This window comes from Saccoglossus kowalevskii, chromosome 3 (genome assembly GCF_978046115.1).
Source record: "Saccoglossus kowalevskii chromosome 3, keSacKowa6.1, whole genome shotgun sequence".
Taxonomy (NCBI): Eukaryota; Metazoa; Hemichordata; class Enteropneusta; family Harrimaniidae; genus Saccoglossus; species Saccoglossus kowalevskii.
In genome coordinates this window covers 32,613,307-32,639,561 of record NC_140643.1, presented here as the reverse complement: position 1 = coordinate 32,639,561, position 26,255 = coordinate 32,613,307, and the positions used below count along the sequence as shown (strand labels likewise).

General features: G+C 36.7%; 2 protein-coding genes and 1 long non-coding RNA gene across 4 annotated transcripts; 2 read left to right on the top strand and 1 right to left on the bottom strand.

Moving 5' to 3' along the window:
* Window positions 1-731: 731 nt before the first annotated feature.
* LOC102803445 (histidine ammonia-lyase-like) lies at window positions 732-15,195 on the bottom strand. 2 transcript variants are annotated; one of them, XM_085497064.1, is made up of 18 exons: window positions 15,067-15,195; window positions 7,113-7,184; window positions 6,896-6,971; window positions 6,643-6,709; window positions 6,285-6,448; window positions 6,048-6,190; window positions 5,542-5,589; window positions 5,357-5,408; window positions 5,131-5,247; window positions 4,214-4,368; window positions 3,840-3,920; window positions 3,594-3,659; window positions 3,340-3,418; window positions 3,156-3,248; window positions 2,865-2,999; window positions 2,538-2,646; window positions 2,110-2,179; window positions 732-1,670 (listed from the first exon to the last, which is right to left on the bottom strand). In XM_085497064.1, the coding sequence occupies exons 1-18, from the start codon at window positions 15,085-15,087 to the stop codon at window positions 1,617-1,619; spliced, it is 1,602 nt and encodes a 533-aa protein (XP_085353190.1). In that variant the 5' UTR covers window positions 15,088-15,195; the 3' UTR covers window positions 732-1,616. The 2 variants fall into 2 exon arrangements, with proteins under 2 accessions (XP_085353190.1, XP_085353192.1); XM_085497066.1 differs by having other exon boundaries at window positions 5,131-5,226.
* A 5,544-nt stretch (window positions 15,196-20,739) lies between these two features.
* On the top strand, window positions 20,740-22,928 carry LOC146747838 (uncharacterized). The gene is made up of 2 exons (XR_014928885.1): window positions 20,740-20,848; window positions 22,256-22,928. It is a non-coding gene; the product is annotated as an uncharacterized LOC146747838 (long non-coding RNA).
* A 264-nt stretch (window positions 22,929-23,192) lies between these two features.
* LOC146747837 (uncharacterized protein C17orf113-like) lies at window positions 23,193-25,349 on the top strand. Its single transcript, XM_085497457.1, has one exon. It carries the CDS (start codon window positions 23,193-23,195, stop codon window positions 25,347-25,349), a length of 2,157 nt encoding a protein of 718 aa, XP_085353583.1.
* The last annotated feature ends 906 nt before the right edge of the window (window positions 25,350-26,255 follow it).

Sequence of the window (26,255 nt, the reverse complement as noted above, 5' to 3'; positions counted from 1 at the left end):
AGATTGTCTTCAAAATCTGGTCAAAAATCTTGATGACTTGATCTGCTGCCAAACACAAGCCTAACACCAGGCAGATCATGTGGGGCTGATAGATCCACAATTGGCGAGCACTTTATAAAAAAAGACTTTCTGCTATTCCCAATGAACTAACTCTATAGACAGGAAACGGTAGAGCGTCATACAGCCTATCAAGTGTTTTTTTCTGCAATAAACATGCAAAAGAGGGCACTGAGAACACAAGCAACCCCTTCAAATTTGTAATTATTGCAAATCCCTTGAAACTGATACTCCTAAAATAACTGTTCTACGTTTTTGTGCACGATGAAACGTCTACCATTCCATTTAACTTGTTGACAATCTGAACCCGTTGAATTGTCTTCGGCTAAAGAGGGACGCCCAGGGGTCTTGAAAAATTAGACCTAACCGTCTGACAACCTGCCTTCCTCGCTAGATATTGTAATGTCTCTATGTACAGAATCCTAATTGACAAGGCATGAACCAGATCTGTATGCAAACCCTCCTCTTTCATCTGTGACCAACCTATAGTTAAACTTAAGTCAGCCCGTGCACGAATAAGGCCCTCTATTATGTATTGATAATATAATAAGTTAGGACTGGTAAGGCAGTTAGATGTAAGGTAAGAATTCAAACTGCTATGGCTGTTAGATCATTGGTTAAGAATATTAAGACCATATTAGGTATTAAGTTAAGAATTAAGACTCACAAGGCTATAGGGTTAGAACATGATTATATATGCTTTATATTTATTTATTTATAATATTCCTTATATAACCAGATGTCCAGCAGTCAGACACGACACGCACTTATTAGCGTATAAGTAGTTGTTTATTTGAACTACGTGAACATATCATAGAAGAGCCATGAATCAAGTACATCGAGTGCTTATACACCCTCCTAGAGATTATGAAGCGGGAAACTTTGATACAAATATACAACACGTTCGCACATAACACGGTGTTCAAGATCTTATCCGGTTTTGTCACATTCAAGCCCAGGCGGTATAAACGATATATATAGCAGTATAATAAAACGATACAATATCAGTAATAATAATAAACAATAAACCTTTTCATATATATTTCCAACATTCATCAAAGACTAATTAAAATCTGAAGGCCATTTCATTACGAATTTACTCAACCTTTCGTTTTCATCCAATAAAGTATTTTCTGAAGCAGTTATGCTAAAGTTTCTGGTTTTTCCTTTGAACTCCTCTCAAAAACGAAGGAAATGCCATTTCATATATTTAATATCAACAACAAGCTTAATATACGCCACCAACACATTTGGCATCAGATCAGCACGTTAAATGTTAGCCATTTATGTTAAACAAATGCATTAGCCATCTTGGTATTACATAATTTTATATTGATAATGTTTATAATAATGTTGAAATATCACACGGTTTCACATCTGATCAAAGTAATTAACATATTTCTGTCCATTTAAAATCTCATTATCCATATATATATATATTACAGAATGTATTAATCAAAGAGTTTAATAATAGCACTTTGTTTATATAGCACTAAATAATACGACAACTTCTTCGCTTTGTGACATCATTCACAATATTCGCTGTTGATGGCGCCAGTTCAACCCATAGTTTTATTGTAATGTTGGATATATGGCTCCACACACGCCCATACCTAAAAAAAATCACATTCGACATTTTACTACATATATGGTTTACTTAATGTGATTTTTTACACAAAATGCAAATAATATTTGTTTGTTATCTTCAAAGGACATGTGGCTCATGTCGCGGTGTAACCTGTCCAACTAAAAGTCAGGTGCTATATTCTCGAGAAACTACGTAAACAAGTCATTCCATCTACTGTCTGTTCTCATGGTTACCACCGTTACCAACGTTGCAACATTACACTATCTAGAATTAATAGTGAATTGAAAATACACGATAACTTTGTCATGCACGGTCGTAACACCAAAAACATACTCCAAAATACTACATTTAATGTTGTAAATTTCGTGCGTGAACCTATTTATGAATTGACTATAAATAATTACGTAAATAAATTTACATTGTGTGTATGTATGAGTAATTCATTGTCAGTGATAATACATTACCTTTTCTTCTTGCAGAAGTTTTGTGACAGCATTAATGTCAGGAGCCATGAAACGATCTTTATCCCAAGGTCTGGTGACAAACATGGAAACTCATTATTACTAATACTTATTAATGACAATTGATGAAGTCAGGATATATGCAAGGCAAATTTCTTGAATATTAAATCTAATTATCACATGAGCAGCCAACCGAGAGTCCAGCGTTTTCCATGTATAGTTATAACGGCAGAATGACCTCCGTGTGTTTGTCGCTCCCGCTTTATATCTCGACGTTGTATTAAGCTGGCACACTTTCTCTTGCTTTGTACCAGTGCTATATTGTTCTTACTTATGCTGTTATCGATTATTAGTATTTTCAATGATCCAATATGACCACACCGCTCAAATAAATCATCGGAGCAAAACATAATAATGAACGCAATACTTACTTAGCCACTGTACGCACCAAGTCATAAACAGTCTGTAATGGTTTAGTAGTCTTATAAGGCTTCAAGAATTCAAGTCCCTGGCAAGCAGCTAGTAGTTCAATGGCAATAACTGTTAAAAGTAATATATTTTAAATGTAAGCTTCAAAATGGTCTACACTTCGTGCAAATACATTTTTTACCTGCTGCGTACAACGTATCAGACCTATATTGAATACGACGTGAAGTGACGAGCTATTCAAACCCTTTGAGCGGAGCAAAAATATAATATGTAAACATCACTGAATAAACGGCATGGTAAATGTCAAATTAAAGTAAACATATACATACCTTGTTCCACGTGTTCTACCACGGTCAGCGCCTTTCTTGCAGAGAATCCACCCATTGATACGTGGTCTTCGGACCCAGCACTGGTTGAGATGGAATCCACGGACGATGGATGCGTCAAAACTTTATTTTCAGACACTAAATGAAATCAAAACCATAATTGATTTGATTGTTTTTTGTTCAATCTCATGACTGCTTTTAACACGTGTCAAATAATGATATTGCACATTTTGATCATCAATTCAACTATAATGTTGGGATTATCTTCTTCGGTGTTTTTATCCTACAACCTACCTAAAGCCGCAGCTGTGCAATGAGCGATCATAAAACCCGAATTCAGACCACTATCTTTGACCAGAAATGCGGGAATCTCGTCTGGCGTGTAGTCTGTAAAATAATATAGAAATTGATTTGGGTTTAATACGTTGTAATCCATTCAGCAAACACAATGGCGTGCTATACAAGATTATATACTTACTTCGGTTACACATTCTATTTATTCTACGTTCGCTCATATTGGCAATTTCATGAATACCAATTGCCAAGTAGTCCAGTGCCTGTGAATTGAAATTAAATAAATAGAAAAATACGATATTACATAGCGGTACAGTCATGTTTACAATGTATACCCTCTACATAAAAGGATATTATAAATTAATGATACTGACACTGATAAATAATTAACTTTTCCGTCGTGAAATCTCGTCTCAGGTGAGACAGGATGAATCATACCTTTGCCGGATACTCTCCGTGGAAATTGCCTCCTGATAAGATTTCATGCCTCTCAGGGAATACCAACTACCACACTGATTAAGAAACAACAACTATCAATAAAGCTCCCATCAAATCGAATATCGTGATAACAGTCTTGGATGGTGGGGTTCATAGTCGAGAACTATAGGTGTGTTTGAATGATTGTCATTAAAATAGTCATTAAACAATGAAATATGCATGCAATGTGATCAACATCAAGGATACAGGGTTGTCGGTTGAAGAATTCATTTCGGTAGTCAGAATTCCGGCAACAAAGTCAATTGTGTCATTCGCAATACCATGGACCTGGAGAACAGATATATTGTATTGTAGTTAATTCAGTGCAATTGTAACCATGAGTATCAGTTCTCATTTCATTCCACAATAATTGAGCTATAATATTGCTACAATCTTACGAACTGATATAAATGTTAAAGAATATGGACGTGTGGACACTAGCAGCGCTAAAAAATCAATTGAAGACTTGCAGTGCTTGTGATTTCAGTGTTAGATAGTCCTCTGAAGAGCAATAGATACTATTTCCCATAAATTGTTCTCACAGACTTTTGTGAGTAGCGCAAACATGCGGTCAAATATACCTGTGGGATACATCTGAGCGAATAGTTGTCCTGAACCTTCTTGTGTGACTCATAATGCTCAAATATCTCGGAAGGGAACACCTCGGAATTGATGAGCGATCTAAATCTGCGTGCTACTTTCACTTGACCAGCATGTGGTCTTGCTGCATGGATATCTGTATATACAACGTATAGTTAAATGAAGTTCATCATCAGCTAGAAACGCGACACTGAAATTTGCAGGCATTTCTAATTAACAGTGTATATATTTTGGGTTGTGTGCATTCATTTATTGGTCAGATTTCATTTAGTTTAAAGGTTTTCCAGTCTTAAATATATTGACTGAAAATGTTTATTGGCGAACTATTTGTTTAACTATTGCTTCCTGTTAATGGCTTTTTAATTTCAAATTTGAAAGACAATATTTAATAATGCACAAAACACAAAAACAAAATTCACTCAAAAATTGTATATGTACTCTCTGCTATCTACTATTCGTTTTTAAAAAACTTGTAATTGGGTGCTTTCTACTCGAAATTACATCTGTATAGTTGTCTTACAATAAAATTATCTCAGATATAGCAGTCTGGGGCCGCGCTTCCTAAGATGTCGTACCTTCTATTACAATGTAATTTTCACACGCAAAGATTCTTTAAAATATGACATAAAAACCTCAAAATTTTTTTTTTCTTTTACAGAAATATTCATGTGAACCAGTCCAAACAAATAAATTCACCAGTAATGTTTCACTTGGATCATAGATTAGCATGCACAATCTAATTGGTGTCACGGAGACTGCTTTTTGAGTAGTGTGTTTTCTTTAAATTTTTACATTCACATACATACTATTACACAACAATCGTCACATTGTCTGATTGAAGAAACCATTCCAGGCCGTGTAAAATTACACATAAAGTGTTAATCGTGATTCCACTTACCGGCGTCAAAAGCAGCGTCGGTTCCTTGGAACACATCCAAAGTTATGGCTGCAACTACATCGGCTTGTCTGGAAATAGCTTTCGCTTTTTCTAAAGCTGAAAACAATAACACACATACTGAAGATCGACATAGTTCAGTATGAGATAGAACACTCTTTAACGACACCGATTTATGAAAGACACTGGATATGCAATCGTATGTATTAATACATTATGAGTAACGAACCTAATGTTCCAATGGCTGTTATCAACTGGGCACCATTGATGAGACTTAAACCCTGTGAAGAAATATAAAACTCCTGGCGTGAACATTAGGTGTTACGTATACGTAGACTTGTAATTTGAATCTAATAACGTGCTGTTTATGAGAACAAAATGAACATACAAACAGCATGGCAAGAAATGTTTTACCTCTTTGGGGCCAAGTTCTATCGCCTTCAGTCCATGCGATTCCAGTACCTATCAGAACAAATAGTAAATGTAATCAATTGTGCAACTACTTTGATGAAAACCCTTAATGGAAATGATTATTATAGATAATTTTGTGAAAAGGTTATTGAGGTTAACCTGGATCTTTACAGACGGATGTCATGGTTATCATTGTTAGCCAGACCTTTACAGATGGTTATCACGATTGACCAAGACCTTTAAAAATGTTTATCATTTCTAACCTGGACCTTTTTAGATGGTTGTCATGGTTAACCTGGACCTTTAAAGATAGTTATCATTGGTTAACCAGGACCTTTACATATGGCTATCATGGTTAACCTGGACCTTTACAGATGGCTATCACGGTTAACCTGGACTCTTGTAGATTGCTATTGTGGTTAAGACATTTGTAGTTATAAAGGCAAAGTTTCTGTAATTATTATCCATAATACAATAATTGGGTCAGTTCAATATAAAAAACTTCATACCTCCTTTGCTTCACCAAACTGTTGTGTATCTGGGTTCCACATGTCTCCTTCTCCCATCATTCCTAGAGACAGATGTGCCAACGGTGCCAGGTCACCACAAGCACCAACTGTGCCCTTTTCAGGTACGTACGATAAACATGATGCTTAAAATACAACGAAACACAAACATGTTAAAGTCATAGTAACAATTTATATTTAATTTTAAAATTGTCAGTTTTTAAAAAGTTTGGAACTCACCATTGAAAGCGTCTATGAAACGTTCCAATGTTTCAACAGATATTCCGCTGTTTCCTCTGGCCAGTACATTGATTCGAATCGCCATCAACATACGTGTCTTTTGAGGACTCAGCGGCTCTCCTACTCCAGATGCATGTGATCGGATAAGGTTTTCTTGTAGCTCACTGCAACGTAGAGCAGACATTTCTGATATATTTAAAAGACAAGGGTGGGGGTCGTAACGTGAACTTAGCATTAAGTATTAAGATGAATTGAATGACACAATGATTTCATTGTGTCAATAAAGTTCCCTCGCAGACTTATAATGATGTTAGGTATTTATATGTATCTGTATGCTTTCCATCAATCATTTTCTTACCAAAGTTTGTCTCTTGGGATTACTTCTGATTTCAGCTCTCCAAATCCAGTGTTTACGCCATATATTACTTGAAAATAAAATAAAATAAAATAAAATATAATATAATATAATATAATATAATATAATATAATATAATATAATATAATATAATATAATATAATATAATATAATATAATATAATATAATATAATATAATATTATATAATATAAATTTAACAAAATCTCATAATTACAAAATACAAGCAAGTTGTACCTTTGTTGACGTCTTCCAATATATCGTCTATGACCTTCTTCGATCGTTTGACACTTGACAATGCATCACCTGACAGCTGGGAATAATAAAAGTTTCAAACCAGTGAGTAAAAAAACTAAGATATATGTCAGGTTCTACTCGGTGTAGAAGATAAAAACGAAACATTTCGTTCCTTTGCTCATATATTAAAGTTGGTATAGTAGTCTATGGTACCCACCTTAATAATTGCACCACCCTTTCCAAGGACCATTAATTGTTCCGGTGTCAGGTTCTTTCCAGTGATGAAAATCTAAAATATACAAATTATTTATTTATAATTTGAGCAATGTAATATTGCTGCATATATCTTGTTAATCGTCGTCTGTATTACAGATGATATACAATACTGCAAGGAATCTAAGTTTGTGCGGCAATGAGTTCAATCAAAGAGCGATTCTAGATATAAACGTGGACAATCAACAATTGCTAATTATACAAATTATATATTTAACAAACATTAATCAGATCTCTGGATTATTCCAGATACACATGATCTAATTGAGTTGCATCTGATACACAAACATGAGAAATGTCAACGCAATGTGGCTGGCGATCCATTCACAAACATATTCGTTACAAAAGAAAGCTTAGAAAGAACTCCCGAGTGCGAAAGATCTCTCTGACCAACCAGAAAACGGGAACGGAGATAATGCCTGTTTTATGAAAGTGACGTTAATCGTCCACAAAAAATGGCTATTGCATCACGACGACATGTCAAAATCCATCACACACCGACGCTTGCTGATGTTCAATCGTCAGATAAAAATATAAAATAAAAATATTTACAATACCAGGGAAACGGACGTAAAATCGTCCGCGGTGTCAAAACCTTGCGTGAAAACTGTCATGGCGCCGTGTTATCATTTCCACTTAGGGAGGGACACAATGGATTACGTAAAGCCGATGAGATATTCATACAGTTATATAAACATAGCGATCGTCATTGGCTGGGTTGAGACGGAACGGTCGATACAAATTAAAACGAACCCTGACCTCTGGAAATACCTCATTCATATAGAGTGCCTTATACCAGAGGTTGCCTAGCACGGCCGTACAACGTACTTTGCGACACCGCTACAGATACATGCTAGCTGGCAACAGGGTTACCGATTAAAGTAACCAAGATGGCATCGCAGAGGGCATGATTTTTCCGTGGTGTTTAAAAACAGCATCTCGTTGCCTATGTTTCTGTAATTTCCGGGGTACTTTTTATTTTTAATAAACCGAGCATTTTACGTTTGTGTATTTTGCCACTGAAAAGTTAGTTATCGATGACAGCACAGCAATGGTGTTTATCCATTGCATCGCAATGCTATCAGCACGGTGATTGTTCGGCAAAACGAAACATGTATAATTAGTCAGTTTTATGACTTCGGAGAAAAAAAAATAGTTAACAGTACACCACTGGAAGATGCCAGGCTAGAAGTTGTCAACATGTTGCGAGATGAGCGTGAACAAGTTTACTTATCATTTACAACTGTATGTTTTTTGTATTCCACTTGCATGCTGGAAACGTCTACGTCTTGTCTGTTTTTTTGTAGTTTGCAAGACTTGAGGTAAGTTAAACAGGGTCGTAACACATCGCCGCATCGTAACTGAGGCTAGCAACTCATTTCGGAACTTTTAATCACATACGCGTGCCTCGGTTCTCTATATTTTAAAATCGATTTTTGAGTATGTTCCAACATTGACAATAACTCTATCTAGCCATGACTGTCTGGGTAAGAATGAGCAAAAACAAAATTCATTTCTAGTGCCCACGAACCTGCAAAATTTAAGATTAGCCTTTCAAACAAGAAGCTTGGCAACTAATATTTGTCTGCTATTTGAGATGCACAACATGAAAAATATTTGAACCTTATTAGCAACATTTATAATATTACAGAAAATACATTTTATTTTACAACTGTGGTTTTCAGTCTAATATCAGGGGGAAAATCCTCGTCTGCCTCTATACACGTCTTCTTGAGGTACCGAACCGGGAAGGTCACTTAAGCTTTACAGTCAAACAGACGCACACAACGAAATACGTTTCAATAGCTAGCCTCTTTAGCCACATCGAGAACGCCTCAAGGCAACTGTCTCATCGGAGACTCTGCCCCGGACTGACCAAGACTATCTCGCCTCGTGGAGCTCTTTCTGGGACCAAGGACTTAGACCGTTTATTACGTATCAAAACTTAACCAATTACAAAGAAGTTTAGGGACTCTAAGGCGTGGCCTTCACACATTCATGCACATAGCCAATCACACAAAGTACTGGACACGTCATATCTTTTGATTAATCGTTTACTATATTAATAACTGCGAATACCCAACTGTCAGAAATAGCGGTCCGGATGGCGTATCGTAATTAGTTCCAAATCACTGAGTCAAGTTCCGTCCAGGACCTCGCATGAGCCTAAATGATGATAGATATAACACAGCTATTCACTTGTATAACCAGCTAAATAAGTCGGTCAACAGATACGCGAAAACTAATTTATGACACTAATTCCAGAGCACCTCAATTTAAATCTGTTTTTTTAGATAATCAATATGTATGTTTTTCAACATAAAGTTAAACATGTTTGTGGATTACCCTAATGAACTTATTAATCAATTACTATCCATTCATGGACAATTCTTATGAATGCATATATACTCAAACCTAATTAAATCATCGCATTGTCTTAGAGTATACATATAACAAGATTCATTGAAATAAGATGATAAGTACTTGAAATGTTCATGAAAAAGCTGAAAATTGATTAATTATGCTAATTAGGTACTTTGTATGCTTACATTTTTACCTAAAACAATTAAATCTGTGCATTAGTCCACATAATCTATGTACCAATTTGTATCAACATCCAATTAGTGGTTCCTTAGATATCAGTGAAAAAATGGAAAAGCTAAAAATTACCTAATTATTAGTATGCATAATTTTTTACCAAAACCTAATCAAATCTGCACAGCAGCCCAGAGCATCTAAATATCAAGTTTTATAAAAAACAACAACAACATATATATGGTTCAGTGGGACGGATCTAGACACATACACCCCCACACATACATACAGACGCACTAACTCCAAAGACTCCCATTGTGTACTTCGCATACGGGAGTCAACTATGTATTTTGTCATGAAATGGACAAATCCGTGAAAACCATCCAAAGTACACATAAAATATGCCTCTTTGTGTGTGTGCCAAATAATCTGGCTGATGGTTGAGGCGTTGAAAATTAAAAGATTGACGGACAACAATGGTCAATGTGAATAGCTAAGACGGGTACGAAATCGACTCATTCGCATATGTTATAGTTAGAACCGCCACAAAAACGGATGACGGATAATATATAATAATAAGTATTTATTGCTTTCCTAGGCCACCGGCCCATATACAAACATATCAAACCAATGCTTAAAATGTAACGGGTACAAGAAGAATATGATAATATTCTCGGTTAATGATCACATGGAATTAAATAATAATTAATTTGTTAACAATTGTTTCCTAACTTCAAATGCTCTGTGCACAAACACACAAATATTTCGTAGAATAACACCATTTGTTGCTTGAACAAGCCTTTGAAATTTATCCATGCTTGGTTGGAACGAAAAATGTTGGGGGATTAACTCTCGTCTTAATGTGTTATAGGCTGGGCAAATCAACAGAAAATGATATTCATCCTCAACAAAATTAGCACGACATACTTTACAGAATCTTTCCGTTGAAGGCAAACCTTCGCGCCTACCTTCTTCAATTTTAAGTGGTAAAACCCCACAACGAAAACAGGCAAAAATGCGGACGAGTTTCAGATTGCAATTTAAAGATAAATATTTCTCCGGTTGTAAGGTACTCTTGAACTCAATGTAATTACGTAATTTAGGTTTCAAGGACGCATTTGCTTTCCAAAGCTGTCTCTGTGTGTCGGAGACTCGTAGTACAAATTCAGAAAGAAAAACGTCCTTGCTACCTACTTCTTGAGCTAGCCAGACATACCCAAAGCCATATGAATACAAAATGTGTTTAATTGCCGTCACCCAGTTATTTCTACCTAGGTCATTGAGATTACGCAACATTGAATAGGCATGCCTGGGAATTCTCGTCGGGGGGAGTTCTAAGAGTCTAAGCCAATACTTAATACAACGTTTAAGTGTGGAAACGAAGATTGGAAGTCGCCCACACTCTCCAACTATAGCTTCTTTGGCAGTACCTTGGGGGAGCCCAAGAAGCCTCCTGCACCATGTCCTATGTACTTTTTCAATTTGGTCGTAGTATTGAAATCCCCATATTTCAGATCCGTAACACAGAATAGGAGATATAATTGAATCAATTAATTTGAAATGAGTGTCAAAATGAACCCCATTAAGTTTAACAGATACCGATGAAAGAATCCTAAGCGTTTTCCCAGCCTGGTCCGCTAAAGTAGAAACTGCTTTAGACCAAATATTCCTGGAAGAAAGCACGAGACCTAAATACTTATAATAGGAGACAACTTCTAACTCGCCTCCCTCAAGGTACCACTTCTCGTTTCGTGAAGCGTGACCGCCTTTGCGGAAAACCATAACTTTTGTTTTTTGTAAATTAACTTTCATACACCACTTACTACAAAATTGCGATAAAATATTAATCAAATTCTGCAGGTTTGGAATTGAGTCACTAAAAATGGCTACATCATCTGCATAAAGTAAAACGAACAGATTATAAATGTCCTGTGTTAGTTGAATCCCCAAATTTCCCGAGTTAACCAACATCAAATTTAATTCTTCAATAAAGAAACTAAATAAAATAGGGCTCAACATACATCCTTGTCTGACCCCTATCGGGCATTCAAAGGAACTTGAAAGACTCGATTCAGATTTGACACAAGACTTAACATTACTATACATAGAACGCAAGATACAAAACATGTTACCATGGATACCGATTGTTAATAATTTATATAATAATAGTGAATGATTTATCCTGTCGAATGCTTTAGAAAAATCCACGAAGAGACAATAAAATTTACCACCCCTTTTAGCCAAATACTTCTGCACAATAGCATACAAAACAACAATATTATCTATAGTACTGTGATTTTTTCGAAAACCCGACTGACAATCGGATAACACGCCATTATGTTCTGCCCATAAACTTAGCCTTTCATTTAAGATTGCTGTAAAAATCTTTCCTAAAACATTTAATAATGATATCCCTCGGTAGTTGTTTACATCATTTTTCCCCCCGTGCTTCAATATGGGAATAACAACACCCGATGCCCACTCTTTCGGAAAGTCACCTGAATTGTAAATAAAGTTGAACAGAAGGGTTAGAACAGGAAGAATAATTGGGGCCGAAAATTTAAAAAACTCATTTGGAAGCCCATCGGATGACGGATAATCAGTAATATGAATAGCCCAGCTCCGCTCCAGCTAAAAAGTAAATGCAGCCACTCAAGACTGAACGAATAGAGCCGGGAAAGTCTCCGCTGGCGGCGCTATAAAATATCGAAGTCTTTTTCTCCTCACACAGATCAACACGTGTTACCAATTCAGTATCATAGGGAGCGTATGCATTCTTCTGATTACCACAATAGACAAGCTGCATACGGAAACCGAGAATATGTGGTTGCAATGTTTCATGATCAAAGCTTTCTATTAAATAATTCGTGAGATGAGTCATCATTACGTAGTAACGTTTTTAACGTTTGTACGTACTGCGCATGCTCGGCCTCGTTGTCTAGTATTGCACCACGCATGCGTCCCTGCCAACGTCATGAGGTCAGTGACACATCTGTGCACTTGTTTACTAAGCTGCAGCGAAAACTCTGATACGTATTCATATTTTAGAGGTAAATCTGCGGTGGCGAACTTATGTGTTCATGTATGTTGAAGTAAACGCTATGCTAAATATTTGCGCCATTGTCAGACGCACCAAAATAGCTACCAAGTCGACAAGAAAAGGTCGTTTTTTGAGCTTCATGAAAGACGCATCGATTCAGTCCCAATGCCTTTGACAAATGGCTGGCTGATGTACACAGAACAACCCAGACGGCTGACATCGGTGCCCACCGAAATCAACTGTTGTGTGCTTTGGAATGTTGTTTACCGGTAATTATTTTATGAAATGTGGTATTTTTGAAACTGTAGAGTAGTGCATAGCTTAATGTTTATCTTTCTTTAAATTAAAAAAATGTTAATGGTAAATGTCGGTTTTGAAAACTCACCGAAATGCAAATGATCATAATACCACCTAATAGTGATATAATTTCAAAATTTAATAAGACGTTGTAGTTCTTGCTATCAAAAAATATATTGATTTTTGAGTTTGACTTTCATTATTTTTACCCATTGCTTTATCTCACTGACAGCTTTACATATTAAACATAAATTTTACGTGATTACTACCGCGTGTCTCCTTTCTCAACACCAAGCCACAAACCTCCATACCCTAAAAGCATTCTTTAACAAGTATTGAATTCATGTCTACTTCACAACAAACCGACTTCAGTCAAATCCTTTTACTAATTTATTATTGACTATTCTGTATCCGACTGTTTTATGTACATATATTTTTCTGACTCGGTGTGCTTGCTGCTCTCGACAATATTGCCTTTCAGTAGAGCTGGCAATGACGTAATAATAATGTAAGTACATGTATGTTATATTTATTTTCAAATATTTATATATTATTTTCAATTCTTAGCCGCCCCCCAATAAGAGTTCATTCTCCTCATTAGTTAACCGAAAGTGAAAGCACTGCTTGTTTGTAAACAATGACACCATTGTGTCCAATCTCCTTCTCAGAGGCCTTTGCGTTTTACACAATAGTGTCTCTGCCACAGGCAGCCTTCAATTTTGTGGTCAATCACCTCACGACGCACGGCCATCTTTCCGCGGTTGTTTCATTTGAAACCGAACTACAAAAAGTGGAAAAAAACGTATCTGACATCCGAACTATTTATTAATGTCAGACTTCAGTATGTCACACGCAACGTAATATTACCGTAATTGGTATAGTACAGGTGTGATGGTTCAAATACCAAAATGGCAACAGTAGCAGAAAGATTTCCCTGGCGGCGATGATAAAACACGAACACGGAGCCAACAGATGAGGGTTCAACTGGTACTGGTATTATTATACTCTGCAAACATCAAGTACAATAACGCGGTAAAACTCCACTACTCCAATAACTAGATACTTAAACTCCAATACAATTCAACGAGATCTCCGATCTGAACTCAGTGCTGAACAACTCCCCTATATATACCCACACTGTCTATAAATAGACCAGTACATTAGCATACATAATGAGTCTGACACTTACAACAAATGTCTAGAATGTTCCATTACCTTCTATTGCCTTCTACAGTGTTCTATTACCTATTCAACCAGTTCCTAAAAATCTAAAATATTCTACACCGACACAGTACGTTTCTAGAACATTCTCAGTGACACGGAAGTGGTAAACAAGTCGCATGCGACACAGTAAAAACTATGTTTTGCAGGGTAATGTTACTGTAGTGAAATGGCGCACGTGTTATGTGCACGGCTCCTTGTCTAACCGTCCAGGTACAACAAAACCATGAAAATCACTGGGATATCTGGACCAGCATTGATCAAATAATCAATAATTATCTTGTGTCGCCTTTTTGGCAAAGCATGTTCGAGATACGGGACACAACGCGCGAAAGGATAAAATGATGTCTAGTTGGAATTAGAACTTGATGAAACCGATCGTCACGTGTGAATCTAACTGATAACAATTCATAACTGGGGTGTAAACACAAAAAATGGGTCGACCCTTCGCAGCACCCTCCCCAATCACTGGGCATGTAAACGCATTGGCTGAAATTAAATCACTGTGATATGCGACTTCGGGAGATATTGTACGATGTAAGGTCCGCAGGTGCCAGTAATCGCTGGAATGGGCTTTGTTGAAGTCAGGCTAACTCACGAAATTGCCTTTGCGACAGTATGATAGGAAGACGGCCACACAGTTCTGACATCTAGTTGGTCCAGTTACAACTCAAAACTAATAGTTTGAAATACTAATGAAATAGATGCGGAAACTATTCTCTAATTGATTTTTGAAAATGAATTTGAAATGTTTACGAATTGTAAAAACCTAAACTGAACAAAATAAAATAACAAAATTACAAACCGTGGTTCTGTCGTCTGCCATGATTGAAGCAAGGTTTGATCTTGTCTGAATATCCAAATTGAAAACTAGCGTTTTTGTAGTGAATTTGAGTATTAATTCCTAGAAACAGTGACCAGATCGTAATACCCATGGAATCAGACATTACGTCATTGGTGTACCACGTGATACATTCTAACCAACTAAAATCCCATACATTGACAATTTTACATTTTAATTAGGGAAATCCCGGTTATCGCCTGTATCGAAAGTTGTAAGTTTGCCAAATTATTTTGAGACTGCGTAGGTATATTATGAAAATGATTCAGTGAAATGCAATTAAGTAAACACGAATTTCTGTAATGTGCGAGCGAACAAAATAAGAAGAAATTCGAAGGGTTTGCTATATTTGCAAATTTGTTTAAAATTGTCTTCATGTTCACATGTTGGCGAAAATCTTTCAATTTCAACTTAATAGTTTATTAATGTTTAGTAAAAACATTTGAAAATGAAATAACTATAAATATAAATAATTAATTTTTAAACTTTTTTTATTTTCACAACAATGAGAACGATTGCACAAGATTGAACAACACACCAAAATGGGCTAGCCAGTACAAATGTACATGGGATCCAATGTCAGTGTCACAAAAATGAGCTAGCCAGTACAAATGTACATGTGATCCATGTCAGTGTCACCAAAATGGGCTAGCCAGTACAAATGTACATGGGATCCATGTCAGTGTCACCAAAATGGGCTAGCCAGTACAAATGTACATGGGGTCCATGTCAGTGTCGCCAAAATGGGCTAGCCAGTACAAATGTACATGGGATCCATGTCAGTGTCACCAAAATGGCCTAGCCAGTACAAATGTACATGGGATCCAATGTCAGTGTCACCAAAATGGGCTAGCCAGTACAAATGTACATGGGATCCATGTCAGTGTCACCAAAATTGGCTAGCCAGTATAAAAGTACATGGGATCCATGTCGGCGACACCAGACTAACCTAATAATACATGATTCATAATCATCTACTTTTATTTGATCACATCTATCTAAGAATTATCAGCAGTCAGTGACTATCTCGAGCTCCAAAAAATCTTTAAGAAGCTGTTACGTAACTCAATTGATCTGTTCACTACACATGTGTAGGACGACACTTTTAACCTTGAAAAACAGATTACTATTAAATGATTGTTACATTTGACACTCAATTATTTAGAAACGAACAAAAATAAATAAGCTAAACTATTAGTATATAAAAATAGATATAAAACATACATAAACATTGTCAAGCCAGATAGATAAGCGCTGTTCTGTTTGTAAGTGGAGACGGTGGGTCTGAACTGGACAGTTTGATTATTATTTGTCAGTGATTGCTTGTCATGCAGGTTTGGTATGCATAATTCCAGTCTCCCCTGACAATGATAGAGGATCGGTGTCAAATACATGAACAAATTGTGTCTTCCGATCTGTGTGCCAAATTCTCAATCATATCGCTTGCATGCCCGAAATGCGAGGCAGACCGTGTGAGTACTGGATAGCGAGTTACCCCTGAGATAATGGACAGACCCATTTCCCTGACGATGAAACGAAAGCGTAAGCTTCGCATGGTGAATATTAATTTGAAGAATAGCTTGACACATTATTTCTATCTAAGTCCATCGTCATATCCACGATAATTTAGGAATTCCACTTTGCGCAAAAATATTGATTTTTCAAATTTTGACAAGTTTTTCTGACTCGGTGTGCTTGCTGCTTCCGACAATATTGCCTTTCAGTAGAGCTGACAATGACGTAATAATAATCTAAGTACATGTATGTTATATTTATTTTCAAATGTTTATATATTTATATAACTCGTCCATGGGATCTACTTCACAACAAACCGACTCCAGACAAATCCGTTTACTAATTTATAATTGAATATTCTGTACCCGACTGCTTTATGTGCACATATTGCGTTTTTCTGACTCTGTGTGCTTGCTGCTCTCGAAAGTATCGCCTTTCAGTAGAGCTGACAATGATGTAATAATAATGTAAGTACATGTATGTTATATTTATTTTCAAATATTTATATATTATTTTCAAAACTCGGAATGATTTAACAGAAGACCGTGAGCAATATTCTGCAGTCACTAGGCGATAATCACTGCGAGCTTGGATCAATTACAGTACAAATCACGTCCCTCTGTCTGTGTGTTAATGTCCATTCATATAGATCGTATGTCTGAGATACTAGACAGACTGCTTGAAATACTGGATAGGTAGCCGACCCCAATAAGGGTTCATTCTCCTCATTAGTTGACCGAAAGTGAAAGCACTGCTTCATGAATAGTAATTTGGAGAATAGTCTTGTACACTATTTCCATATAATTACAGTGTGTCACAGGGTCGTCACCTTCGCACGCGCGGGAATTGAGGACCAAGCGACGATATCAACACACGCTAAAAATGCAAACGCTCATGGGTAGACGCTTGTTTGTGAACAATGACACCGTTGTGTCCAATCTCCTTCCCAGAGGCCTTTGCGCTTTACGCAATAGTGCCTCTGCCACGGGCAGCCTTCAATTTTGTGGTCAATCTCCTCACTACGCACGGCCATTTTCCGCGGTTGTTTCATTTGAAACCGAACTACAATCAAAGAAAGCTTAGAAAGAACTCCCGTGTGCTGAGAGTTTTGGAGACACATTAAAAATTAATTCAAAATTACTTATACTTGAGATATTGATGGAATAGCTGAAAACTAATTATGCAAATAAGGTAACTAATATGAACAGATTTAGGTGTAAAACTAATAAGGTCTGCACAATGTACCAAGTTTCATTGGAATGTGATTAGAACCAAAAAAATATTAATTATTATGCTAATTAGAGAATTAATATGAACAGATTTTAACCCAAAATTAATCAGGCTGTCTATTGTCCTAGAGCATTTATGTACCAAGTTTTATTCAAATGTGATGATCAATACTTGAGATATTAGTATTAATTATGTTAATTAGGTGATTAAGAAGCATAAATATTTACCAAAAACTAATATGGTGCATAGTCTTAGGTTCATTGAAATGTGATGGGTACTATTTAAAAGTTTCATTGAAATCCAATGAGTGGTTTTTAGACATCAGTGCAACAGCCATAGAACAGCAAAAAATTAACTAATTATGCAAATTAGGTAATTAATAGGCACAATTTTTTATCTCAAAATTAATCAGGTCTCTGCATAGTCCTAGAATATCTATGTCGCAAGTCTCATTGAAATGTGATGATTAGTACTTGAGATATCAGGTGAAAAGCTGAAAATTAACTAATTATGCTAATAAGGTGATTAATGTGCACAAATATTTACCAAAAAACTAATTAGGTCTCTGCACAGTCCTCAAGTAACTATGTACCAAGTTTCATTGAAACGTGATCATTACTACTCGAAATATCAAAAGCTGAAAGTTAATTAATTATGCAAATTAGGTAATTAATATGTACTGATATTACCCTAAAAACCATCAGGTCTGTGCAGTGTCATAGGACACCTATGTACCAAGTTTTATTGAAATGTTATGATTAGTACTTGAGATATCAGTAGAAAAGCTGAAAAATGATTAATCATTATGTAAATTAGGTAATTAATAATATTAACAGATTTTTACCCAAAACTAATAAAATCTGTGCATTAGTTCAGAGCATCCATGAGCCAAGTTTCATTGAAATCCAATGAGTGGTTCTTCAAAAATCAGTGGAAAAGTCATAGAACAGCTTAAAATCAGTTAATTATCATGCAAATTAGGTAATTAATATTCATAGATTTTTACCCAAAACTAATCAAATCTGCGCACTAGTTCAGAGCATCCATATGCCAAATTTCATCAAAATCCAATGAGTGGTTCTTCAGATATCAGTGGAACAGTCTTGAAACAGCTAAAAATCAGCTAATTATCATGCAAATTAGGTAATTAATATTCATAGATTTTTACCAAAACCTAATCAACTCTGCGCATTATCCCAGAGCATCTATGTACCAAGTTTCATCAAAATTTGATTAGTGGTTGTTGAGATAACGGTGGAACAAAAAAAGTGACATACATACATACATGCACAAATGCACACGCGCACACGCGCACACGCGCGCACACGCACACGCACACGCACACGCACACACACACACACACACACACACACACATACATACATGATATTGTATTTATTCTCGAGTTATAAAATCTGGTACTATGAAATATTTACATAACTATTGCATATTAATGGTAATACATAAGCAAACAAATAATTAATTGTTAACGAATAAGTGGTTTACAACCAGTACAGGTAAGGACAAACTATAATTGATAGTGTACAATGCAATTAAAATGAAAAATACAAATAACATATATGTACAATGTCTCGAGCGGGATATGTAAATGATATATAAATGATTTCAAATATATATAACTTATAATACATAACGTATATAATAACAGAGTAGTAATCAATCAGTTATTTAATTTCGTTTTCAGTTCATTACTGTTCATTTTTATTTCAAATTTTGTCCACGTCTAGTGTAATGTTTTTTGGATTTCTTCATTGGTGCTTTCTGCTCTCTGTTTTCCCCGACTTTTACATGCCTCGATATAATGTTTGTTAAGCTTCGATGTAATTCGTTGAATTCGTAATTTATTCTTACTGTTAGTTTCCGTACTTTTGCGTAGACATGTTAGCGATCTAATTAGAAGTTTCAAGTCAGGGCAAAATTCAATTGCGTGTTCAATAATTCGTTTCGAGTTGAAGGAGTCTTCTAGGAAATTCCTTAGTGATTCAGTTGATAATAGCCTTTCATTTTCAATTGTATTTTCATCATTTGTGATGTAGGATACGTTTGATATATCAGAAGACACAGATTCTATGTCATCTCCATCGTCTGAAATATCGGCAGGAACAGTGTTTTTTGTATTAAAAACTTCCGAAACGTTTGATGTACGTTTTGTGTTGTCAGAAAATGCGAATGAAGAGCATGAAATGGTACTGGGCAGTGAAAACACGGGTGGCGTTCGTACCTTTGCCTTTGTTGCAACTCTAACTGGTACAATCCCTTGTTTAGTTGTACGTGTATCCTCATTTGCGTCACTGGTGACAGTAAATGAACATTTAAATCCCGGCGGCATTGAGAACGAAGGGCAGGCTTCTACCATCTCTTTGTCGTTAGTTGTTCCAGTTAGTGTGGAGTTATCAGTCTCAGCAATATCTGTTCCACTAATCGGCACACCTGTTGCAGTTACCATGGGTACAGTTATGTTGTCAGTATTGGCGTTATTTTTAGTATCTTCATCAGCATTACAATCGTCTATGCACACGTCAAGTCTTTTGTCTTTCCCTGGAAGTGTGGCAATCGAGTTGTTTTCAATTTCAATAGTGTTCATTTCTAGTGATTGATTTACATCGTTTGTTAAGCGTCCGTAGGGGTTTTTAACGCCATAGGGGCCTACATTACATTATATTTCGAAGTTTTCATTAGTTTTTCGTAATTATTTTGCATGGAATGAACGTATTATACAATTTTGTAGAAAATTTATACATATTCTACCAAAAGTGAGATAGTATACCAATTGTTTTAATATTTTTTCTTCTCAAACAGTATTGGTGCAATTATCCATTTAATTTACGCCGAATTACGAGTTTTCAGTTACCTAGGGCGCACATACAAGGTCGCCATTTTTTTTTTATTTTCTCAGAACGCGAAACCTGCAGACCGGATTTCAGATCGCCATACGATAAAATAGGTGTACAGAGAGGTGACATAAAGCAACACAGTACAGGTGAGTTATTCATAATTAGTGGAAATTCCAGCATATGAAAAACGGGCAAGTGAATCAGTCTGATTGTCTGACCGACGGATCTATTCGCTGGAACGGCAGTGTCCCGGGCGCACTGTACAGTACAGGCCAAGTGGTACGGGCTGTGTCAAGCAATATTCGAGCCCGCGAAATATTCCGTGTTCATTGTATTACTTTGTAGTATGTTATTAGTTTGATTCATGTCGACCTGAACAGCGCAATGTACTTTGATTACTGTCGACTCACTGACAGTACCCGTTTACAACTGAAAAAAAATCCGTCAAGATATCGGGCAACACAACATCTTGCGCTAAACTATCCGACTGTTCGCTACCATTTTGAAACAAAACTGAGTGATCCTGGAAAACCAGTGAGAAGGGATTTGCTTTACTCTAATGTACTCTTATGTTAACTCCTTATTCCACACACACAAAATGACCCAAAATTCATTTTTGGGCAGTTTATAATTGGTTCCTTTGACAGAAACATCCCATCATATCTGAAAAATATGTTTGTTGACCTATGTTGAAAAAAATCATATGTAGTCTCGGGGGGGGGGGCAGCGTATGGTTGTAGCAAAATATTTGAAATTCTGTTGGTAGCTGGTAAATTGGAAAACTGGTAGCCCATAGTAATTTTTAGTAGCCAACATTTGTGGTTCAAGTCATAAACAGATGTGACTGTCAATACTCATTTCATGAATGATATCCAGTTTGTTGTTCCATACTTTGTTTTGATGATAAATTCTAGTTTTATAAATTTCTAGTAGTCCTATTGGGCTACTAATGTTCAACAATGGTGGCCCCTGGAGAAGAACTGGTAGCCTATGTGCCTTAGACTACTGTTAATTTTTAGCCTTGAAAATTATATGTAGTATTGGTAGCCAAGTAAAATAAATGTAGTGGCCACCTGGCTACCAAGAAAATATTTGTTGTGGCCAGTCTGAAAATGTGATTGCCACAGCTACTTAGAGGGCTGCTTTAGAGTTCTCAAATCACTAATGAACCAATCACATTCATAGTGGAGGGTTTAAATAGCAAGTATTGACCAACTATTTTTCCTGTTTTTTTTCTCAAGTAAACCTTGTTTATATATTTTTTTTTATTGCATGCCTTTTAGGGAGGGGGGTATCCTCTAAAACAATACATTTGTCAGAGAATTGGCCAGAATGTTGAGTTCAAGCATAAAATATGTATAAATGTTAGTAACAAGTGTAAATGTGTACCTCCCTAAAATGTGAAATATCCCTATTCTAAAACACAGGCTCCAGGTTGTGAGTCATTATAGGCTTGTAATAAGGAGAGGTACCTATAGCTCTGTCACATGTTTGCTGAAATTATTGGTTCATTTGATTTTCTAATCGTTTACTAATTTGTTTTATTCCCTTAGGTTTCAGCATGCCTAATTTAGGCTCTGTGATCTCTCCAACATGTGAAAAGTACAAGGTCATGCTTGATATTTTGTCTAAGCAAAAAGTCTTGACGGACTTACCAAAGGGGCCAATCAGAAGGAGTGTTTACAAAACACTTCACAAAGCTGACCATGGCTACACTGTTGATAATACAATTTATCCTTTGACTGGGAAAACAACTGAACTGATTTTATTTAATGGTAGAATTTTGGTGCCAAAGGAAGATGTGTCCAAAGTAGTTATGTACTACTATACTCAGTGTTTCATCCAGGGCGCGCGATTGCGCGATTCGCGCAAATACTTGAACTCAGCGCCGCCACTCAAAGGAGGACGGGGCGATCATCGCGCAAAATCGATCTTATTACCACTCCCAGCCACTCCCTCAAATGAGACGGAACACGCGTCTGACACACACTTTTTGGACTGAACCACTTACATAGCACGTATTGGGCACGAGTAATATTGCAAATGCAACATTGTATATCCTACGCGAGGGAAGTTAATTGCTTCCAGGGCAGTAGTGTGCGTGAATGCCACGTGCCTGGAATTGTTTTTGTTACATTTTATGATGTATATTCCATCAAAGCTCTTCCAAAAAATGTTGCCTTCCTGGTTGATACTAGTACGTGATGAATAAACTCTTACGTGTGATTGCGTGTGTGTTTTTTGTTGTTACATTTTATCAAGTAGATTCCATCAACGCTCCGTAAAAAACGGTGCTTCCCCTGTTAAATTTGTGATGAATAAACTATTTTGAAGTACGATTCCTTAATTATCCGAGGGAGTGAAATCATTGTTTTAATTTTTAATTAAACTTGTGACGTGATTCTGGTTTTCATTGAGCGCCAGTTTCAAATTTACGTTCTGTGTCCTGGTTTTCTGTGCGGCATCCTAGTTATTTACTACGTGAATATCATGAAAAGGGGTCGACTAATAACAACGTTTTTCAAGAAAAACGTCGATGAAAATGAAGACGAAGTCGACGAAAGCAATGATGCAAATAATGCAACGCAAAACGAAGAAACTGACAACGCTGTAGGACCTCTCGATCTGGAGTCATGTGTAGACCCGTCGTCGCCACCTGCTAAAAGGGGGAAGCAAAGTAATTTTCAGTCGTCATGGCTCAGTAAACCGGGATGGTCTGAATGGCTGGAACAACCGAAAGATGGCACGGGCATGAAGTGCAGAATATGTCTCAAATCTGGAAAGCGAAACCCATTCACTGACGCCGACGGTTGTAAAAACTACCGCACATCGACTGTTGCACGACACGCCAGCAGCGCTTTGCATTTGGAAGCTGTAAAAGCTACGATAATGCGAGCGGACATGGAAGCAGCCGTCTCTACCGTCCTTACCAAAAAGCAAGACGCCGTTATCACAGCAATGAAAACCGTATATTGGTTAGCTAAAGAGGCTATTGCTACCGATAAATATTCTTCATTATTAGAGTTATTGCGCGAGTCTGGTTGCGAACATGTTGGCAACTTGCAGGTTGGCGGTAATGCTACCTATCAGTCGTCCACGACAGCCGAAGACTTACAGCAAACAATTAGCGACGTTATAACAACTAAAGTCTCGAAACGTATTCAGAGCTGTGATATGTTCAGCATCCTTACAGACGAAAGCACTGATATATCGGTGACTGGGAGGCTGGTTATGTATATACGTATGGTAAATGAAGGATTCGATGTGGAATCTCATTTCCTCGGTAATTATCACCTCCTTGAAAAAGATGCGGCATCAATTACCGACAAACTGGTCGTCGCAGTGCAACAAAGAGAACTCGATGCTAGAAAAATGATGGGCCTGGGAAGTGACGGAGCATCGGTAATGGTAGGAAAAAATAATGGAGTTAGTGCCAAGCTAAAAGGAACAAACCCATTTTTAATAAATATTCATTGCGTCGCTCACCGACTTGCGCTATGTACCAGCCAAGCAGCCGGCGGTGTTGAATATTTAAAGCAGTACAGAGAAATTCTCACCAGTTTGTTTTATTATTTTAAGCAGTCTTCGCTCCGTTCATCACGATTTAAGGGGATAGAGAAAATTCTTGATAGCCCTGAGCTGAAGATAAAGGAGATTCACGCAGTGCGCTGGTTTGCATTTTACGATTCTTTGCAAACAGTCTACCGATCATGGAACGCACTTGTTACGTACTTCGATCAGAGTGTTCTACATAAAGATCCAAAAGGGGTTGGTTTACATAAGCAACTGACGCAATACAAGTTCGTCGCCATAACATGGTTTTTGATGGATGTCATTCCAATTGTAACTAAACTGAACTTAATATTTCAAAAGGACAGTTTAGACGTCGCGGCAATTAAACCTACCGTAGACACGACAGTCCAGCAACTGAAAGATGTACGTAGTGGATCTCTGCATGGGTATTATGAAGCCCAATTAAAAGAGCAAATCAATGAAGACGGCGAGCTTATGGGACACAAACTACAAAATCGTCAACACGTCGATTATGTTGAGAAGACCAAACGCGAATTCCTCGATAACCTTATCAAGAACATCGAAAGTCGTTTTCCAAATGATAGTACCAGTGTAGTATCGGCGTTTGATGTTCTCGCAATGCGTGACTTGTCATTCGTACCAGCTGACGAACTCTCCCACCACGGCAATGATAGAATCGAAGTACTGATTTGTCATTATGGCGAGACGAAGTACGACAGTCAAGGCAAGCCCTGCGACCCGATCATTGTCCCTGATGAGACCCGACACGAATGGTCCGTTGTGAAAAAGCTCGTCCTACAACAAGCTTATCCACGTGATAACCTATCATTGTTGTGGAAACTCATAAACAACAACCACCGTCAAACAGTGCCAAATTTGATCATCTTAGCGAAGATTGCCGTTACGCTGCCAGTTAACACGGCTATTTGCGAGAGGGGCTTCTCAGCCCAGAATAAAATCAAAACGTGTCTACGCAATAGAATTGAGGAGCGCGCATTGAATCGCCTGATGACCATTCTGATTGAAGGTCCCCCACTCAAGGATTTTGATTATGAGGAATCGCTTCGCCAGTGGAGAATCCAAAAATCGCGGCGCATATTCCTGAAAGAATAAATTTGTTTTGACCGGTTGCGTTGCCAATTCAACGTGCCCAAATTTCTAGTCGGCACGATCAAAAGATAAAATGTTGCAAACTTTTGCGTGTTTACGTTCACCTGTCAATCATTCCAACTATGTTACAGCTCTGTTTTTGTTTGAACCGTTCAGCTTGTTTCGTTCAGTTTGGCTGACTGTTTTTCTCCGCTTCAGAGCATTGATCAAATAAATCAGCACAGCAGTGGTACACAATTGATTGAGTTTCAGTATTTTCACCATGATGAGAAAATTTGCAAATAGAATAAATTAGCATATTTCTACCTAGATATTGCAGGCAAATAAAAAATCAGTGGTTCAAAAATCTCATAATATTGTGTCATCACAATTTATATTGTGTTTGCCATACTAATTTATTGAAATTATTTTTATTTGATACAATGAATATAAAATTTTTGACTAATGGTTTATTATTATCCAATTTTTTGTCAGTTAAATAATTTTATAACTTAAGTTGGTCCATGAAAATTGTTCTTAATATGACAGCAGTATAATTATTATTTGAATAGAAACATTAATATACTTACCCATGATATTCATAATTCCAACATATCCTTTTATGTTTATTGTATATTGTGTACCAAATATATTTACATTAAGTCACTCTGACTGATAAGGGTGAAAATATTTTATTGACCATGCACAAATTCAATTACTGTTTAGCCATGATGCAGCACAGGAACTGTAGTTATTAGTAACTAATAACTAATAATAATCTTCAGTGCATTTCAGATAGGTTTACTGTATTTGCATATTACAACGTCATTTGGTACAATATAGTATTGTCTTGAATCCACTCTCAGTTTTAGATAGACATGTACAATTATGTTAATAATACTTTACCGTTATACTCCCAACTTTAATAAA